The sequence below is a fragment of the Epinephelus moara genome, chromosome 19, assembly GCF_006386435.1.
Source record: "Epinephelus moara isolate mb chromosome 19, YSFRI_EMoa_1.0, whole genome shotgun sequence".
In the NCBI taxonomy this organism is placed as follows: Eukaryota; Metazoa; Chordata; class Actinopteri; order Perciformes; family Serranidae; genus Epinephelus; species Epinephelus moara.
This window is the reverse complement of record NC_065524.1, coordinates 6680629-6701776: the sequence shown is the minus strand read 5'-3', so window position 1 is coordinate 6701776 and position 21148 is coordinate 6680629. Positions and strand designations below refer to the sequence as shown.

The window sequence follows — 21148 nt, the reverse complement described above, 5'->3', positions numbered from 1 at the left end:
GTATTTTCTATGCGATGGGCTACATGTTTTAAAAAAGTCATTTTCCATGGCCTTTCAAATGCTGATTCTAGTGCTGGAAAATATTTAAGTCTTTTCATTTCTTTAGGCTGTTAATCTTTATGCACAGAGCATCAGCAGAGATGCCAAGGGAGGGAAGGACTGAGAGACACTTTGTCCGCGTTATATTCGTCTTGTATATGAAATGTCTGTGTTGTTGCTACATTTTTTTTAAACCCATCTGTCGCCTGAATCCAGGCACTGTCTTCATGTCACAAAATAGACTACGACTACCAAGAAGAATGGCAACACACTATGATCCACCTTCCACACAACTAGCAGCACAGCGCTGAATTGCACGTGTGCTGCGGTAATTTCACTCATCTCACAAACTGATTTAGCGTAGCAACATATACACCGATGTGGCACTGTAGACTTATTAACAGACAGATTAAATAGAGCAGCTGCTCTGTGTCTCTCTTAGTGTTGCTCGAGAACTTGTGAGTGGTGGGGCAGAGCTGTGCGGAGAGCGTGAGGGGGGAGAGATGCACACTGGTATGCGATATGTAACGCAACTTGACCCTATATCGATATAAATGCTGCTGTCTAAATTTATATCTTGCTTGAAAGTATATCAATATATCGTACATAGTTGTTATATCGCACAGCTCTACTGGGATGGCGAAAACATTCTGAGCAATCACTGCCAGGTTAGGAAACATTTTAGCATGCTACTTCTACCACCATAAAACCTCAAAAGGTCCTCCTTGGGTGTCTTAAACTCAATGCAGGCTGCCACCTCATCCTCAGGCTGCAAAGTGTCATTACTGGAGTCCTCCATGTTAGTGACGAATGTGATGATGGGATTTATGATTCAACTTGTGTCATTGACTTTCAAAATAAAAGGAATTGCAGCTTGATAATACTGTTTAGATGTCAACATTTTACACATCTTTTCATTTTTTTTATTCTGAAAAATAAAAAATAGATTTTTGTTCTCGCCCGCTGTCTGCCTGCTTGTAGTTAATTTTTACCTGTGAATTTATACAGATATTTTCCCCTGTTGCACAGCTTTTTGGGGGTACCCGACCTGGTGCAGGACTCGGGTCCATGGTTTTTGCTTGTGGAATGATTTGACTGTAGTTTTGGGTACAGTTGCTTCTGTTGATTGCAAATTAAATCCACCACAGATGTCATAGTTGCTCCTCCCAACCACAGGTAGCACCGCTCTGCAGCTGCCTCTAAACGGCATACAACAGTGATCCAGAGAATTTATTTCCCTTGTGGTGCAGGGCGAGCAGGAAGGGGACAGCACCTCACATTACCACTGTTACACTTGTCCTTTTTGACCATAAAGCACCACCTCCCTCCCTTCTCTTGCCACAGATCAGTGTATAGAAGAGTCACCTGGTTAAATGCTGTCTGTTATTCCAGTATTTAGCCAAGTTTGGTGAAACAAACTTAAGTACAGTTTCTGATTTCCTGTTGGGAACTGATGCAGGCACGAAGGCTGTCCCATGTATTATTCAACTCTTGCACAATGAAGAGCAGGGTGCTAGTTTTGCAGAAAGATCCATGTGATCTGGATCGCAGCAGCTGTTTGATTCCTCCATGCTTACCACTGTACCTTTCATGTAGATATTGATGCAGAGATTGATGCTTGCCCATGTAGTCAGATTGTAGCTGGTGTAAATTTCTCCATCTTATCCTCGATATTTACTGATGTTAACATTTGTAAACCTCGACCTGGCCAGCTAGCAGAGTTGCAGGAGGTGAGAGTTTCCAGATTGGTGAGTTGATTTCCTCATCCAGAAGAGCGAAACCGAAAGCCCCATGACACCAATGTCCAACACTAACCACAAAAGCACTACCAACACTTGAAAAATTGACATAAGAGCATAAATTAAGCACAACTTCAGCACACATTTAGTGGAGCTGAAAGGAAGGCAACTGGAAATGTCTGTGCCAACATCTTAACGAGTTACAGGCCAAAAAATCAAGAGATCAATCTAGCAACTGATGCTATCAGAGTAAAGGTGGCCAGTCAGACTTGTTTGGCTTTGATTTGTTTGGCACAAGATGGTAGACCAAACATGGTGAATAACTGAGGTTTCCCTGTGTTATTATCTCAAATTACACTCCACCAAAGATAAATGTCACTGACATGCAGTGTTTTTCTGGTAGTAACTTTGGGGCTCCCTGCCAGCCTTTCTCCTTCAAACCTCCTGACTCTGTCTACTGTCCTCTGTTTCTGTCACAGCTAAACCCGGCGGTCGTGTCAGGTGTCAGTACTTTCCTGCAGTGGACAAGGTGCTTTTTGTGGATGACTATGCAGTGGGATGCAGGAAGGACCTGAACGGCATCCTGCTCCTGGACACAGCTCTCCAGCCTCCAGTGGCCAAGCCTGAGGACATGGTTCAGCTGGAGCTGCCGGTCACAGAGGTATGACAGGACTGCATATTTTACAGTTCAGAGAGACACCAGGAAGCTTTTTGCACAAATATTTGTTGTCACCTGATATTTGACACCTGTTGTTGTGTTTAGCCAGTATTGATGTGTTTACACTAAGCCTTTTGTTTTACCATCAGAATGTAAGCCCTTGGTTGGAATTAACTGCTCATTCTGAGTTAAATGAAATAGAGCCCGGCCTATATATTGATAATGTCAGTTTGAACCTCTGAAATGCTCAGAATATTTTCCTTGTCATTCACATTAAAGTTTTAAAAGAATATTAGACATGTATTTCATTAATCAATCCAACATGAGGTGATGACTGCATGCGCCCTCTTTCAAAAATAAGATTCATCGATTAATTACTGAGGATCTTGAATCACAACCTCGTGTTAGTGAACCCTAACCCTCAGCTACCTTCCACCGCATTTCATCAGGTGGGTCAAATAAATACCCTGCCTGAATATCCGAGTCTACAAATACACTGTATGTAATCCTCTGTACTAATAATAATATATGATGCCATTTATGTAAACATTCAGCTAGTTTGCAATGACAAGAAGGAAGTTTTTTTTTTTGGAGGCATCTAGAGCACCCCCACAGATACCCAGAGATGGAGACTCTTCTGTGCTCAACTGACGTCACTGGTATGGGGAAGAACAGCAGATTTTAAAGCAGCCCCCAGAGAGAGCACTATAAAAACATGTTGTTTTATGTCACACTATACCCCAAATTTGGATAGATGAAGTTGATGCTACAAATGGCAAAGTTATAATTCAAACATTAAGTATCCCACTGATTTAACAACAAATGAAGATGTAACTGTTTTAATGTCTTGCTCCAACTTATGGTCTTTAGCTGGTGTCAGTACTTTAACTTCAACTGACATTTGAACTGCTTCCAGAGTGCACAATGACATCAAAACTGATTTTTCCTCTTCAATGGGCCCTTACTACTAATACTTTCAGCTCTTACACCTATAGTGACATATAGCCTAAAACATTAACTGTATCTCCAGTGCTTTCACTTCAACCAACATTTCCGGTGCTTTCATCACTTAATTTTTAAGATAACACTTTATGTACGTTTGAGCACCAAGCATCACCAATGCAAACATAGAGTCCGCCTCGTCTCACCGGAGTCCTGCGCTCTGCCGGTCTGCCTGTCAAGTACAACAGGTCACTCCAACATGCCACGATGGAGCCAGGTCTCTGCCAAGATGTGGGCACAACAGTCTTTGATTTTCCATAGCTGGGTCACACTGCCTTCAGTGGTGCTTGGTCCATCTGGTCTGGCTGGGTAGTTGGAAGATACCATGGGTAGTGATTGTCTTAAGGTCCACTGCACTTAATCCAGTCTCTGTGCTTGCTTTTCCGATGTTGAAAAGTGTACCTCTGTCATAGGCCATACATGCTCCAGTAAGAAAGGCGAAAAGACAAATAAAAACCAAAATCTGGCAAAGTTCATGGGAGCTACTTTCCGCTGCGTCTGCAAGTGCAGCTGTCACCATGTTAATTATTAATTGGTTATTAATAGACAGTATGAACAGGAGGAATAATTACAGTAGGCAAAACTTTTTTCAGTGTTCACATGGGCAGCTTTTTAGACAGACTGGGACAAAAGTGGACCTTTCCTTGAACACTTTTGTTTGACCTCAGAGATACACACATTGCAATTAGTAAGAAATATCAGTTAAATCTGCATGTGCAGACAGTAATGTGACTAAAGTCACATTATTATGTATCAACTAGCATTACGACCCATGAAACCATTCATTGTTATGAAGGCAATACCAATGCCTGACTCAGGCAGTTCTAACTATAACTAATATATTTATGGGTGTATGTGTGTTTCTGTGTCTTTTCAGGCCCAGCAGATGCTGTCAGCTTGTCAGGAGAAGATTGATGTTTCTAACACAGAGGGCTATGAACTCTTTATCACCCAGCTCAAAGAAGGCCTGAAGAATACCTCACACGAGACGGCAGCCAATCACAAAGTGGCCAAGGTTAGTCTGACAACCTTTCACAATGTGCTTTTGTTTTACTGTTGCATTCTGTATGAATAGAGTTCTACTGTTTGTCCTCATATTAGCTGTCCAATAGTGATACAGGGCTTTAAGTTCTCCGGCATGGTGCCGGATTTCCGGCGCAGGGATATTCTGGTGCAGGAATATTTTTTTCTCGTGAATATTTTATCATCTTGCCGTAGCAACAGTGATTTAAGTCGTTTTAAAGCAAAGCAAAGTGATAGTTCCAACTACCAATGGTGTATCACATTACTCAAGGTAAACAAGGACTTCTAGCCAATCAGAGGCAGAGTAGGGCGGGCCTTAAGTTTTCACAGTCTCTCATTCAGTCACGCCACGGACACACCGGACGCAGAACCGAAGCGCAGCGCCCAGCAGCGGAGGCAGTTTTCAGTCGGCGCCCATGTTAACCTATCTGACTGTCCACACAGGCCGGTGAGCAGAGCGGAGCGCCCGCGGAGGCTCGCGCACTGCAGCGCTTCAGTTCGGCATCTGGTCTATTTTTCACACGAGCCGTGAGCGCCTCTGTCAAGCTGGATAGAGCGGATCATACCAAACAGGAAGTCGGACACAGAAAAGACGAGAGAATCCGGCCAATTTTCAAAATAAAATAAATTTAAAAAATAAAAGCCTGTTTAATTATGATGTTGCTTGTCTGTCTATAAATATTTGTTCAGTTTGGTCTAGACACGAGAGAGATGAAAACACACACAGAGAGAGAGAGAGAGAGAGAGAAATGGCTACAGGTTGGGGGTTGCAATTCACACATACAGAAAGAGAAAGAGGCGGTGTGGTAGAGATAAGTGAGATAATTTGTGAAGCCACCAATGAGTTGTCACTTGCAAATTAGCTCAGTCAGATAGAAGATGCTCCTTGGTGTCAGAGGTCGTGAGTTCAAGCTTCAACTGATGTAAAACGTACATTTTAATGCGTTCTTGTTGTCTTCCTATTCTGCCACTTGTTGCTCAGAATTGCCTAAAATTGCCCGGCCCCAACCATTTTGTAGTAGCTGATGACCAAATTTTCCTTTTTTGGTGAACTGTTCATGTTTCATTATTAAAAACCTTGAAATTGTTATTCTAGCTCCTTGATGTGATACTTGATTGATACTCTCAAAGTGCACCAGATTAATTCATTTAGACGTCAAATGTTCAAAATTTTCTTCCATGGGGGCATGCCCCTGGACCCCCCTAGCGCAGAAGGCCCTCTAAAAAAATTTCAGGCACAGGATTTTTTCTTGCTTCAAGCCCTGGTGATATATTAGAGATATTTCATTTGGGTATTAGTGACACCTGAAGGTCACAATTAATGTTTCACTTTATAAGATATCAAATGAGAAGATCATATGAGAGGAGCTGGTCGAGTAAAACTAAAAATGCTTCCCCACTGTGGGGTTGTTTAGAGTAATTTATTATACTTGTTCTTGTGCCTTTGATTTCTCTGGCCCCCCTCAGCGACAAATAAGAGCAGCACTCATTAACCAGGGTTATAATTGCACTATTATTGTACTATTATTCCAAATTTGACAAAATTCTGAATTTGATTGGAGTCATGTAAACAGCATATTCCGCTTGGTTATATCAAATTAGGCCTTATTCCGAATGTAGCCTTTTCTGATTAAGACATGTGGGGTAGGCAGGTATTATTCAGGTTTTAGGAGCACTCCTTTGACATTTATACAGTGCATTTGGAACGTGCACAGTGTTTCCTCTAGGATTTTTTTCAGCAGCGGGGGTGGCGGGGGGAGGGGGTGAGAGACATCCCTTTTAGTTTTTCATTAGTTTTTTCAGATGAACCCCCTCCAGATTAGTGTTGTCACGGTACCAAAATTGGGACCCACGGTACGATACCAGTGAAAGTATCACGGTTCTGAGTAGTATCACGATACCACAGCAAAAATGAGGCAGATGTGCCTTTTGTCATTTATAAAAAGATAAATCACTTTTCTATAATACATCAATGATATTTCAATGGAATAAATTACTTATTGACTTATTCATACTTCAAAAACAGCATCAATAAGTGATTAACATAGGGGGGATCAAAATAAAATAAATAAATGAAATAAAAATCAACCAGCCACCCTCCTCCCCTGACAAGTAAAGAACAGTTCCTCCATAAGTAAAGAACATTCCCTAAAGTGCGGTGAGGTTTGTGGGCCGTTACCTGCCAGAGAGAGAAATGTGAATGTCTCGTTTCTCCTCTGATACGCCACATACTGTGTGCCGCCACGGCTCGGCTGTTCAGGTACTTTTGGGCAGTCATGACAACAAGTTATTCACCTGGAGCCGGACTTCTCCGTCGCCAGTAAGCCGTTATCATGCGCCGCCGTATTTGACAGGAATACGTATTCGTGTCTGTGTCTGTGACCCCTGTTCAACCCACAACCGGCAGGATTCGCCATTTCGTTTCTGCTGCTGGTTGAAATCTGTACTCACACAGCGTGCTGAATGATTTATTTTGCCCGCAGAAAACTATTTTTAGTCACAAATGCGAGTGCGGTGACTGACGGAGTAAAATATCGCCACACTGCCGACATTTTACTCCGTCCGTCACCGCACGCTAAATAGCGTGCGGTGCACTCACCGCTGCTCTCCTCACTACACTGGCTGCTGCGCTGTGCACAGGTGTCTCAGAGCGGTGGTGGTGCATTTGCAAAATAAATGTTTTGAAGGAGCAGCAGCGGCGTCAATAATTGCCGTGTTTAGCAGCCGCAGCTGCTAAATGAATGTAGCGGAAACACTGGTGCATCTCAATTGGGTTTTTTACCACAGTTTGCAGCACACAGCATCTTTCCCTGTGTACGGTCAGCTTTGTGCCTTGTCATAGATGCGTTGTACACAAACCAACAGTTTGCAAGGCTGGTGTAGAGATGCATGCCCAAAGAAAAGCCCACATTTCTGGTCAAAAGGAGAAGCACACCTACTTTTAAACATTATGGACACCACAACAGGAGCAGACAATATAATCTGTTGCCATCCAGTGCATTTTAGTTTATTTCTGTCATTTCTTTTCAACTTATCCACCTCAAATACACAATTCATCAAATAAATGTGTTATTGGCCTTCCTCACGGGCCAGCTTCAGCGCAGCCCATATGAAGGCAGCCACTGTCCTCTTTGCCAGTCTCAACTGATGTTGTTATAACAAACTATGACCACCACGTCTAAAGCTAGATTGAGCAGGAGACTGGTTGGTCAATCCTGTTGTGGATCCTCTGCCTCTGTTTGACCAGTATAAGGGCATTCTCTTGTGGCTAAACAAAACAAACCTGCTAATGAAGACAGCTGTGTTCACATTACCCTCTGAAAACAGCTGTACTTACGGTAATAATATTAATAGAGTGTACTACAGGTATGCCTGTCTATGATGTTGAAAGTCCTTGCAGCAAATGGGTGACACTTTGACAGAGGATGTTGGTATGAACATCCCAGTCTGCGTCAGTTTGTGATATAAGAACAGTGCCAAGATAAAGAAAGTGAACCCTTTGGAATGACCCACATTTATGCATAATTCATCCATAAAATGTGGTTCAATCTTCATCAAAGTCACGATAATAGACTGTGTAAACTAATGTAATAATGCTCAAATGTTTATGAATTAGCATATTTATTAAATAATTTTAATATTAAGAATCAAAATGGGGGAAGGTATGTAAACTCCTTCACAATTGACCTCTAAAAGAGGTGCTGCAAGTCAGACGTCTTCAGAGAATTGATACTGTACTTAGTGGTTAGTCAGTGGTTAGCTGTGCCTTGTTCTGTACAAAACACATGAAACATATTGGTTACTGACACTCATCTCCTCCCAAGCTGATGTGAAGCAGTCCACATTCACTTGAGTGATCAGAATACATCAGATTAAGCAAGATGGCAAAAATAAAAGGTTTAGAAAGGTGGAAGAGAACCTTCAGGTCACAGTTAAGGACCTGTCTAAAAGTGTATAAGTCACTGAGGTTGTGCTTGATGTCTCAGCAATAAGAAAAATATGCAAAGACAGTGGTGCTCATGGAAGGGCACTATGGAGGAAAGCATGGTTCTCCCTTCAGATAAATTGCTAACAATATTGCATCTTATATTGGTAGCCTGGGTGTTTTTTATGATACTGGGACAGTGTTCTGTGAAAACTTCAAACATAAGAAAATATTGTGTTTCAGAAACACCTTACAATACAGTAATTAACAAACCAATAGCTTTAACATCATCCTTAGGTGACGCGTGTATTAGGAACACTGATGTTTCGAGTAAAGATGTCACAAAGGACAGTTATGAAACAGTTTTTTCCTTCACTCTCCTTAAATCTGTTCCTTGTCTCTGTGATCTCTTGCTCCCCTCTCATTCCTTCAGTGGGCAACAGTGACCTTCCATCTTCCCCACCACGTGCTGAAGCTGGTGGCCAGCGCCATCGTCAATGAGCTGAAGAAGATAAACCAGAACGTAGCTGCCTTGTCTGTGGCCTCATCCATCATGGACAGGCTCTCCTACCTCTTGTCAAGCGCCAGGCCAGAGCTTGGGGTGGGCCCTGGGCGCTCTGTAGATAGGTGAGCAAGCAGGGGAACAAATGATGATTTGTTTTTTGAAGGATGAAACACTTAAACAGTTCAACATCCCAAGACCCACTTCATAATGTACTCTTCAGGTCTCATTGTGACTGATTGTAAACAATGAAGTTGTGCACAAGCCAATCAATACAGTCTATTAATTCTTGTGCCCAATGTAACAAATAAGTCATTCATGTGTCACAATTATCAATGTGAGAGCATTATCTATTAATTTGTGCACACTCATTATAATTGGTGGTACGGTGATGTAGTGGTTAGCACTGTCGCTTCACAGCAAGAGGGTTCCCGTTTTGAACCGGCAGGGACTAGGGCCCTTCTGTGTGGAGTCTGCATGGTCTCGAGTCAGCGTGGGTTTTTCTCTGTGTTTTCCAGGTTCCTCACGTACTACAAAGAAATCTAGTTTAGGGTAATTGGTGACTTTAAATTGAGGGCTACATGGATGTGTAATCTCTGATACACAAGAAAGATTCACATATTATCCACTACAAAACGGGAACTTGGACACATTCCACACCAGCATACAGAATACTGATCATGTTTCTGATATGTGTTGTTCTCTACAGATCTTTGATGTACAGTGAGGCCAACAGGAGGGAGACTTTTACTTCGTGGCCGCATGCTGGGTACAGGTGGGCTCAGCCTGATCCAATGGCTCAAGCAGGGTTTTACCACCAGGTAGGTTCTGAGTGAACTCAGAGGAGCACATTAGTCTGTATAGGTATATACTCTGTTTATATGTCTGTTTACTCTCATGCACATTATTTGCATGCAGTTAAAGGGCTGTTTGCCTGCACAGTAGAGCATGTTGGTGTTTCAGGTCACTGTAAGATTATTCAGCTATTCGGTTAAAACCCATGTGCTTTGGTGTCATGCCAACCACCTAAAGCTATAGTAAGCTCTGCAGAGTCATCAGTGTCTGTGCAGAGGAACAATAAATGTTAATGTTGCCATCAGCAGCAACCATTAGATAAGATTTGATTCAACATTATTGTCATTGTACAGAGAACAAGTATTGAGACATCAAAATGCAGTTCAGCATTTAACTAGATAAGCAAAACTAAGTAAAGTGTAGTAATGTGCAAACTCAGGATTCTCCAGAATAAATGTGGACAGTGGGGAATGCAGCTGTGTAAGTGTTTGTAAGCTCTATTGATTCTCCCTGTCTTTCCACAGCCTGCCTCAACAGGGGATGACAGAGCCATGTGTTTCACCTGCAGTGTGTGTCTGGTCTGTTGGGAACCTACAGATGAGCCCTGGTGAGTAGAGGTTAACAATTATGCATCGATTTAGCTTCTGTAACCCATCAATGATGACAAATATCTCTCCACTTCACCCAGGTCTGAACACGAGCGACATTCTCCCAATTGTCCATTTGTAAAGGGCGAGCACACACAGAACGTGCCGCTCTCAGTGACACTGGCCACCAGCCCCGCCCAGTTTCCCAACAGCCCCGACAGTTCGGATAAGATCGCCTGTTACGGCTTCGGCAGCTGCCCGCAGTTTCTGGCTGCTGCCACCAAGAGGGGCAAGATCTGCATCTGGGATGTCTCCAAAATGATGAAGGTTAGAGCATCTAAGTGTGACTACATCTGACTATATCATTAATCTTGTATTTCACTCTCAAAAATGTTAGTGACAATAAATGAAACTATTGAACATAAACTGAAGAGTGTGTTATTGTGTGCTGAACAGGTGCACTTAAAGTTTGATATCAATCCGTACGACCCGGCCATCCTGAGGCAGCTGATTCTGTGTGGTGGTGAACAGAGCCAGCAGACACTGACAGAGTCTCGCAGACCAACTCTGGCCTGGCTCGAGGAGTCATCCTCCTGCTCTGACCTGCCGAAGCTAGAGGGAGACAGGTAAAACACAAACACACAAGCACACCCCTGCCAGGGTTTTTCCTTTTGGCAACCCCCAAAGAGGTTTTAGCCAGTGCCACAGGAAAAATGATGAGTATCGAGAATATAAAAAGCAATTCAAATCCCCTTAGAATAATTTATCAATAGTAATTTATCAAACAACTATGGAACCAGGAGAATAAATACACTGTCTTAGAGTTCTATCAGTCAACTCCCCTCCCATCCACAGCTGCATTATTTTACACGTTTCTGGTGCTGGATGAGCCAGCTGAGCTACATTGTTTTGACTGAAGTCAAGTGTCCACTCAGGCAAATTAAAAAAAAAAAAAAAAAAAAAAAGTCACATCTAACGTCACGTTATTTGAACTGCACACTGAATCACTGAAGTGGAGATTTTCCAGCTGATCTGCATGCACGGGTCTGTCTCACCACAAAGCGTGAAAAGGACTGATGAGAAAAACCTGACGTACTTGACACTGTAGAAATTAACTCTGGGGTCAATGTCCCTCAATGTCGTACACAATGAAGCGACAACCTCCGGGGCTGAAAAATAAAGCCAACATAGAATTGCCCAAATCTGCAATTCTCTCCTCAAACCAAAAAGGTGACATCATGGTAGCTATGTCCACCTTTGTTTTACTGTTATGTCGTGTACATAACTGTAAAAGTAATGAAAGTTGATAGTGGTGCCGCTCAAACCAGGGCTCTGGTGCAATTGTATTCCTTTCAGAGGCTTTGTAATCCAGCCCTGAACTGCTTGTCTTTTTGGAGATTTTGGAAAATAAATTCACACTGAATTTCTTCTGTTAATATTTTTCAATTTTTCTGTGTCGAAAGCAGTTATTGTTATCCATCCCTGTGTATGATGCCTTGGGTTGACTCTGTTGACCAGTCAGAGACTGTGTTTCTGATTTTGTAGCAGCTCTGGTCTCAGAATAGCGACCAGAGCTTTTGGCCTAAAATGTTCCTGCGACCACCTCAAACTGGCCAAGTACTAGACAAAACAGGCACTAAAACAATGTTTAAGTTAGAATCATCCCAGACATGTAATTGGTACCTGTTAATTGTATGATTTGTACATTGATAAATTATAATAATTGCCCTTTTGATTTTGTTTATTTTTTAGTAGGACCAAATTTTCCTTTTTGGACAAGTAAGTTTGGGCAAGTAAAATAAAAATCTTGATGTAAAGCTGTGTAATTTTACGTGTAGCGCACAACAATCTGTTGTTGTGTGCTACACATGTGAAAGGGCAACACTGGAAGATGTCTGGACCTATTATTATTTTTTATCAGTTTTGTTAATTGGAGTTACTCGAGCATAATAGCTAAGTACTGGGTGGTATGACCAATTTTATTTCACGATTTTTTTTTAAGACTCTGGCAGTTTCATGTTGTGTTTCATGTGCTATTATTTTATTTCTCATTTTTTGCATGACTTGATTTTTCTGCAGGTTAATAGTAGCTTATTCCACTGTCCGGACTATATAAAATGCCAGAAAAAGCATTTTAATGCTATCACACGCACACACACACACACACACACACACACACATATATATATATATATATATATATATATATATATATACTGAAGGCTTTTATGTCTAGAGGATTTTCTTGGCCCCACAAAATCAGTCAATAATGAAGAAAAAATTATATGAACAAAAACTTCACCACTGCTTTCTTTTCAAAACAAAATAATGATAATAAAATAGTAATTAAAGCCTTCAGTATATACATGACGATATTAAAGTGTTTTTTTTATTTTATGGACTTATGGCAGTAGAATAAGCCACAATAAACCTATATACTCAAAGACTTTAAGTATTCAAAACATGCTGTCGTGCGTAGTCAACCCCCAAAGGCCCATTCTGAGCCTGCACACCCACATATTTACATAAAGTATATTCACACACATACATTACTTCTCACAATAATGATATTATAAGTGGCTCTATCTGCAGTGTTATCTGCTGATCCACTTTTGGTTAAAACTGTTATGTACCTCAAAATGAAATCCAGATGAACACATAAATAATGCAAACAACCTCAAGGTGCCACACAACAACAAATCCTTGAGGCTGAGGTTGCTATGGAAACTTGAACCATGGTGTACAGCAGAGAAAGCAGCACATAGCGTAACTCAGAGGCATGTAAGCCATGCTTTTTTTTTTAACCACTTCTTCTTTTCCAGTGACGACCAGTTGGAAGATTCAGACAGTGATGAGCATTCCCGTTCAGAGTCAGTAACAGGTATGAAGACTTCACTGTGTCATTTCTAAGGGCCATGTGGATACGTTTAAAAACACATCTCTTTTTCTCTCCATGTTAGGCCTCATTGAAATAGTGTTTTCAGTCACTTGTTTTGGGTTCTAGACAGGAAAAACCTCAGACCTCTTCTCTTGCTTCTGTTCCAGGCCAGCAGTCCCAGTTCGAGAGCATGGATGTGAGCCTCGGGGTGACATCGCTGAGTGTGCTCCAGCAGCCAGAGAAGCTCCAGTGGGAGGTGGTGGCCAGTGTGCTGGAGGACACAGTCAAGGACCTGGAGGAATTGGGTGCCAACACCTCACTAAACCAAGCCAAGGCCCACAGCCAGGCCAAAGCAAAGGACAAGGTCCCTGACCACCACAACATTCCTTTCCCCTGCCTGCTGGCTGGAGGCCTTCTCAGCTACCGCTCAGCATCCAGCACCCCGATGGCTGGACCCCCACCCACAGCCCCAGCTACAACACGCAGGACCACAGATGGTGCCCTCAGGACCACAGATGGTCCCCTTAGGACTCAGGGCACTGAGCCCTTTCACCCTGGGCCTCTACAGGACTTGGGCCCCATGGAGATAGAGACCTGCAACCCCCAGACTGCTGCCCAGGAGCAGGGCTTCTCTAACCTAGTAGGTTCCCAACCACCAAGCCCCTCTTCTCTGCCGGCTGTGCGCAGGACTATACCTGTGCTGCTGCTGTACAGTATCAGAGAGGTGGATGATAAGTCCTCAGGGCAGGTGTTTGCTCAAATGAACAACTTAATGAGCAAGGGGCTCCACGAGGAGGGCTTTACTGTGCCACAGATTATAGAGATGGAGTTTGACACACATGAGCAGCTTCTTCTTCAGGATCCTCCCATCACTTACATTCAGCAGTTTGCTGATGCAGCAACTAATCTGGCAGGGTTAGATGGTCACGTGGACAAATGGAGCACACTGGCTGCAGCGACAGCCTCCAACCCGCCTCGACCTGGAGCACTGGTGCAGTGCTTAAGGCTTCCCAAACAGCTGGAAGAGGAGAATCTCTATGTGGACTCTATCACGCCCTGCTGGGATGGTGTGCACCTTCTGGTCGGCTTACAGCCGTGTGGTGCTGAATCTCTAAGCGCTACAAACCAAGTGGAGGCTCTCAACAATCTCAATCGCCTGCACTCTGCCCTCTGCAGCCAGCGTAAAGGAGACCCCCTACACTCAGTGGCCAATGGGGTTGAAGGCCACCACTCAGGGGGATCACCACCTCAGACACCTCTCATTCTGCCCCCAGGAGACCAGCAGCAGCAGAGGTCTCCAAGTGGTGCAAGTGGAGGCTATCTTGCACTCTATAAGCTGAACTACTCCACCCGTATTGTCACCTTGGATGAGGAACCTATCAAGGTGCAGCAGATCTGGGACCCTTGTGATGCCATCACGTCTCTTATATTGCTTCCTCCAGATGTGCTTGATAGCAGGGAGGATGACAGTGAAGAGGCTCCAGAGGAGGCTCTCCCCTCTGGGTCAAAAAATGGCTCATCTGGGTTTGGAATGTGCCCAGCAGGCTCTGCTGGCTCTGGAACTGGGACTGCATGTGGAGCAGCCACATCCAGCAGCAGCGCCACTGTCACCAGCCCATCCACCTCTTTCTTGAGCCACAAAGAGTGCAAGCGGTTAGAGGTGGCAGGTCTGGGCCACCTGGTGGTGACCACACGGGCCGGATACATTATGATACTGGACCTGTCCACGTTGGAGGTCCTGGCCAAGGTGGAACCACCTAAGAAGGAGGGGTCAGCCGAGGAGATAGACCCCTTTGTCTCAGTTACCTATTGCTCTGGGACAGACCGCCTTTGTGCCTGTACCAAAGGTGAGCGTTTCCTTCCTGGACCTGTTTTCCTGCAGACAGCAGTGCTGCTGACTCCTGGGATGGATGGGCTAGCTTTAATCCCCCCTTCTCCACCTCTCCCTACCATAGACCTATTGTTTGTCTTTTTCATGGGGATTGGAGATCATTAGGGGGAGATACAAGTCAAAATGTCTGCTGTGAAAAAGGCCTTTCACATGCTGAATTTTGTCTCCTAAGTTGTTGCAGCACCTTTTGGCTCAATACCATTTGTTAAACAGATTTGGTGCTAAATTTAAGCATTATTTTTTACCACTTCAGAATAGATAGAAATGGTAAAAAATCCCTCCAAAATATCACACCAAGACACCAAGACCTTGAGGAACACCATAGAAAAATCCATGCAGTGATTTGGTATCAAAAACTTGAGTCATTTGGAGATTTCTGTAGGATTTGCATTTTTTGGTGATTGGACTGTGGTCACTTCTGTTCTGGAAACAGCTGAGAATCCCCCTTATTTTCAATATACCTACGAAATCCATCCATCCTCTGAATGATCGGGATCTCTAGTTTGTGGCTATAAAGTTTGATGAGGCTGTGTTTATTCTAGAGGTCACAATAGGTCATTTTATACAGTGACATACTTGCTACTATGAAATGCTACTGTGGGGGCTGACATCAGCACACATAAATGAAATTGGGCTCATTAAATCCACAAGAGTCTCAGCTTTCCAGTCAGACCAAATTTATGTAATTCCGAGGCTGTTTATAGACCCTAGTATGCAGAAATATTCAAATACAACAGGCAAAAGTAGCACATTCGTACTGCATGTAAAAACCGGCATGTTTTTTGCCTAAAGCTACAGTACATTGGAATGGCATAAAGTGGACATGTCTGTAAAGGGGAGACTTGTGGGTACCCATAGACTGTAAGCACAGACTGTAAGCACAATAGTCAGTTACAGTCTGTGCTGCAGTTCATTTGATGTGAACTGTTGTGTGGCACATGCATGTAAATTTGCGCAGGATCGTGACTTACTGGCCGGTCAACAGCCGGTCGATTGGTGCATCTCTAGAAATGATGTTTGTCCAATAGTGAGTACAAAGTAAGAGTAAACGTGAAAAGTAATGCCAAAAAACAACCTTTTACTTCTGTTAGAAAGTTACACAAGGATACATGTTTTTCTCAACTTATCTTTATGGGGACTCAGTTTATTTAGCTCACTGTATGTATGTATTTTTGTGGTTATGCCCCTGCAGTTAGATGAGTTGATATTCTGTGAATAAACTGAGGTTTGCGTTAAATGGGAAGTGAGAGAATTTGTAGACACTCATTTTGTTTTTTTTCCCTCCTCTGAAGGTGGAGAACTTCATTTCCTTCAAATTGGAGGTGTTTGTGACGATATAGACGATGGAGACATGTTTATTGATGGCCCCCTTTCTAAAGGGGCTGATCTGCTGCTTGAGGGGGCCAAGCCCTCCTCCAACCCTTCTAGCCCCGGGATCACAGGTAACACTGACACAAAACACCCTTTGTCACCCATTCCTCATACTGGTTTGGCATTTCAGACCACATGCTGTCAGTGGGAAAACCAGACACATGTCAGTGTTCAATCCTTTGGTCTGTCTGTGATATCTTTAATCTGATGTCCAACGATTGTCCCCAACTTGCCTTTGTACAGGAGTGGACCTCCTGGTGGACCAACCGCTGACTACGGATAACCTGATGTCACTTGTGGAGCTGACACGCTTCGAGACGTTGACCCCCCGCTTCTCAGCCACAGTGCCGCCGTGCTGGGTGGAAGTGCAGCAAGAGCAGCAACAACGACGCCACCCACAGCACCTACACCAGCAGCACCACGGAGATGCAGCCCAACACACCCGCACCTGGAAGCTTCAAAGTGATAGGTAACCTCAACTTTATTGGTATTTTCAGGCAAAAAGAGTGGGTTGACATCTGCAACAGTACTTCTACAGGAACAGGGTCTTTCAGTATCACATGTAATGGGTTATAAGCACACTGATATCGCCAATTAGACTCATATTTCCTATACATTGACATTGTTGTTTGAAGGTAAAGGGCAGTTTCTCCACAGTTAATTTACTGGAGGGTTTGCCTGCAGCCATTTCTACATGATGCTTTCTTGAAACCAGCAAAACGTATTTTAAAGAGATCTTCATCCTGTTTGATGAGTTTATCTGGATCTGTTATATAGGTTTGGTATAATAAAATAATATGACTAAAGAGCAAATATAGCAAAGTGAAACACCAAATGACAGAATCTTTGGGCTTTTACTTTCAGTTTCTCTAGAAAGCATGTTTACAAACAGTAACAGGCAATCCTGCATAATATGTCGTCAGTAAACTTTTGAAGTGTTTTTTGGGATCCAAACTCCTAGATGTAGAGGGGGAGTCCCATTTTACATAAAATTCCCTTTGCAAGTCAGCATTGGAATAACTAGCCTTAACAACTTATATGAATATTTGGATGGCTCCTTCTCTCATGAGTCATCTGCAATGCTTAAATTGAACATCTATGCAGTTGGTGACCTCTGTTGTCTTTGCAGCTCCAGCTGGGATGAGCATGTGTTTGAGCTGGTGCTGCCCAAGGCCTGCATGGTGGGACACGTGGACTTCAAGTTTGTCCTGAATGCCAACATTGTCAACATTCCTCAGATCCAGGTCACTTTACTGAAGAACAAAGCACCCGGGCTGGGCAAAGTCAGCGGTGAGGATGCTGATTATAGACGTATTCTTTCTGAAAGCTTTAATGACTGTACACTGCACTTTATGTGATATTGTTTTTCTAGGAGGGTGAAGGCATGACCCGCCTGTGAGCTGCTTTAGTCTGCCTTACTCTGCCTCTGACTGGATCACCCTGACATTTTTACCTTAACAACTCATACCTCCTCTAGCCTAAACCTTACTGCTAATCAGAGACCGGTCATGCCTTTTTCCTCCTAGTAAAAGAAATGTGCAGACAGTACTGCAGATATACATCCAGGTTGGAAGGTTGTTCATCAGGATAGTTTATTTTTTCCAACTTTGGTCTTTCATGATGTTCTTTTTGTCTTTCTGCTGTCAGCTAAAATGAATTGGGGCATTTTGAAAATGGAACCTCTACCTGTGTCTAAATCTTGCCTCTCATGTCTTTAACAGAAACAGCGGTGGACAGACAGATCTCCTTTCCCCTCTCCAACGTCCTTCATGCTAACGGGGAAAGGAATGGCCAGCCTCTGCTGCATGACTTTGCAGAGGACATCCAGTTCATGGACATAGAAGAGACATCAGGTAAAGAATACAAGGACTACTACCTTGTCATTGAAATAGGGTAATAAATAGCATTTATGTCCTTAATGCCTTCCACTCGCTATTTGTGCTGACAGAGATCATTTTGCATTATCAGTAGTTTCCAAATTCTTGAGTCAATGTTAGAAATGTCACAACAAATAAAATGTAAATTAGGTATGTTTCCGTCAGCTGGGTGAAATGAATGTCTACCTGTGCAAAAGATTGCAATGTCTGTAAAAACACATGGGGAAAAAAGAGCTTGGCTCTCTAGATCTTACTGCTGTTCGTCAGGTCTTTTGATTCAGCTCATATGAGATAATATATCTTGTTTTCTGAAGCCAGATGTTGACAGTGAATAGCCGATAAGGGGTCTCTTTATTTATAGTGGAGTCTGTCCTACGGGTGCAGCAGTGTGTTTGACAGCTCTGGGGAAAGATATGCAGAAGACTATTTAAAGAAAGTCCTTTGCTGCCTAATTTCAGTATGTTTAAACCCAGATTAGAATTGTTGTGCAGTGTAATTGGACCAAACAGCTGAACTATGATATACTGTAATATTTGCTACATCCTTATTTTTTTGACCACGCCTATTTGTGGCAGAAACTTGGTATCAGCAAAAGGAAAAACAAACACCTCAAGGGAGTGTAAAACCTGCTTTGAGGTTTTGTTAAATTTTGTCACTTCCATCCAGATTTTCTAATTAGATAATTCTCTTAAAAACAATTAGATAGAAACACTACTTTGTCTTTACCCATTTGAAAAACATCAACAAATTTCCAACAAAACCTCAACAAATTTCCCCTTTTAACAGCTGTATTTTTTTTAAGTTTCTCATCAAAAACCATATTTTACAAGATTACAGTGAACACATCATGAGAACGTTAGAATATACCTTTGCACAGTACTTTAACACAGTAAATGTAACTCAATGCAACCTGAGCTGTTATGATTGTGACAGCTCTACTCCCACTAATCTTTAAGGGCAAAAGGTTGTTCATCATTCTGAAACTTTTAAATATGTGTATTATCTTCTCTGAGTATTATGTTTTGTGTATTTTTTCTATAGGCTCCATGCTGTGTCCATTCCTAGAGGACCACAAGGAGGACATCCTGTGTGGTCCAGTGTGGCTGGCCAGTGGGCTGGACCTCTCTGGCCATGCGGGCATGCTCAGCCTCACCAGCCCCAAGCTGGTCAAAGGTAACAACAGTCACATCTACTGTTTTCTGTGAAGTCACCCACTGATCTCTGACCTGATCACAACCTGACACTTAATGTTCTGTGCTCAGGGAGATGCTGTTAAGAATCATCCATGAAGTTGTGAATGTTGTCAGTGTTTCTCAGTTGTTCCCTCCACTGCAGGCATGGCAGGAGGGAAGTACCGCTCCTTCCTGGTTCACATCAAAGCAGTGAGTGACAGGGGCATGGAGGAGAGCCCTCGACCTGTGGTGAGAATGCCCAGTGCCAAGCCTCAGGGCACCAAAGCCCACTCACTGTCCACCCTGCTGCAGCGGGCTCAGGCCTCCAAGGTACAAATTCACAGCTTCAAGTCTTTTAAAGATAGGTTAATATTTTTTCACATCTGTCTTAAAACAATACTTACATGCTCACATGAACATTGAAATTGTTTTACCTTGCTGTAATCATTCCTCCTGCTCATTCTGACCATTAAGAGACTTCCTTATAATGTGCTTTCATGTAAGTGCTGCATACAAAATTCACAGTCCTAGTTCAGTCCAAACATTTACTCTGAAGTTTATCTTAGTATAAGGCTTCAGTCATCTGCAGGTTAGTGCAGGCTTAGTCTCTCTTTACATCGATGAGCCACAACATTAAAACTACTGACAGTTGGGAAACCTTGAGTCCTGGCATTCATATGGATCCCACTTGACACACACCACTCACCAAAACACCGCTGTAGACCAAATACACCCCCTCATGGCAACGGCACTACTTGATGGGAGTGACCTCACCGCAGGAACGTGATAAAGAAATCCAAGCGTCGACATGGTTTCCAAAGTCCCCAGATCGGAATCCAAATAAGCATCCAAAGAACAAGGGACATTATTGACAGATCAGTTGAGTCTTGCGGGTTGTGAGGTGATGTACTGGCATGTCCCTTGGATGCTTGATCAGATTGGGATCTGGGGAATTTAAAGGCCAGGTCAATGCTTTGAGCTCTTTCAAGGTCCTTGGGCCATCCCTGACAGTTTTTGCAGTGTGGCATGGAGCATTGTCCTGCTGGGGGGGCACTGTCATTAGGGAGTGCTGTTGCCATGAGGAGGTGTACTTGGTCTGCAGTGGTGTTTCGGAGGGTGGTGCATGTTAAAGGGCATCCACATGAATGCCAGGACCAAAGGTTTACCAGCAGAACATCACATTGGAACAAGATGATCAATGTAATTCACTTAACCTGTCAGTGCCTTTAATGTTGTGGCTTATCGGTGTATATCCCCTGACAGTGTGTCCTTGCTGCACTCGAGTAGAGCATTATTACTGTAACACAAAGTGGGAATTCGGTCCAAAAAGACTAACTTTGGAAGAAGGTCACTTAATTTGACTAACTCTGAAGCCTCATTTCAGATAGACTTAATGCTTATTTTTAACATAGACATATTTCCAAGTACTTTGTCCAATATAACCTACATTGTACTCATGTTATGAAGAGATCTCCTCAGGGTAGATAACAACAGGAGCAATGATTATAGCAAGCACAAACAGTTTTAATGTGTATAACTATTTTTTTAGGACGGACTTGAAAAAATTGTGAACCTTAATTTTTAAGTGTTTTTTCTTCTTTCAGTGAGTTTTCCACTGCAAAGCAAAGGATACACAATCCTACATATTTAATCAGATACATTTACAGTAGACACAGTGGCACTACCTAA

The 21148-nt window shown here is 42.9% G+C and overlaps 1 protein-coding gene across 8 annotated transcripts in view; it reads left to right on the top strand.

Annotated features, from left to right (window-relative positions):
• birc6 (baculoviral IAP repeat containing 6) overlaps positions 1-21148 on the top strand; it is a 151910-nt gene that overhangs the window by 6706 nt on the left and 124056 nt on the right. For all 8 annotated transcript variants that reach the window (XM_050072004.1, XM_050072003.1, XM_050072009.1 and 5 more), the window contains exons 2-16: positions 2258-2439; positions 4316-4453; positions 8820-9013; positions 9598-9709; positions 10208-10290; positions 10372-10597; positions 10727-10896; positions 13093-13151; positions 13316-14995; positions 16332-16481; positions 16654-16879; positions 17540-17700; positions 18132-18263; positions 19329-19460; positions 19623-19789. In XM_050072004.1, the coding sequence (XP_049927961.1) occupies positions 2258-2439; positions 4316-4453; positions 8820-9013; positions 9598-9709; positions 10208-10290; positions 10372-10597; positions 10727-10896; positions 13093-13151; positions 13316-14995; positions 16332-16481; positions 16654-16879; positions 17540-17700; positions 18132-18263; positions 19329-19460; positions 19623-19789 (3812 nt within the window). The remainder of the gene's footprint in view (positions 1-2257; positions 2440-4315; positions 4454-8819; positions 9014-9597; positions 9710-10207; positions 10291-10371; positions 10598-10726; positions 10897-13092; positions 13152-13315; positions 14996-16331; positions 16482-16653; positions 16880-17539; positions 17701-18131; positions 18264-19328; positions 19461-19622; positions 19790-21148) is intronic.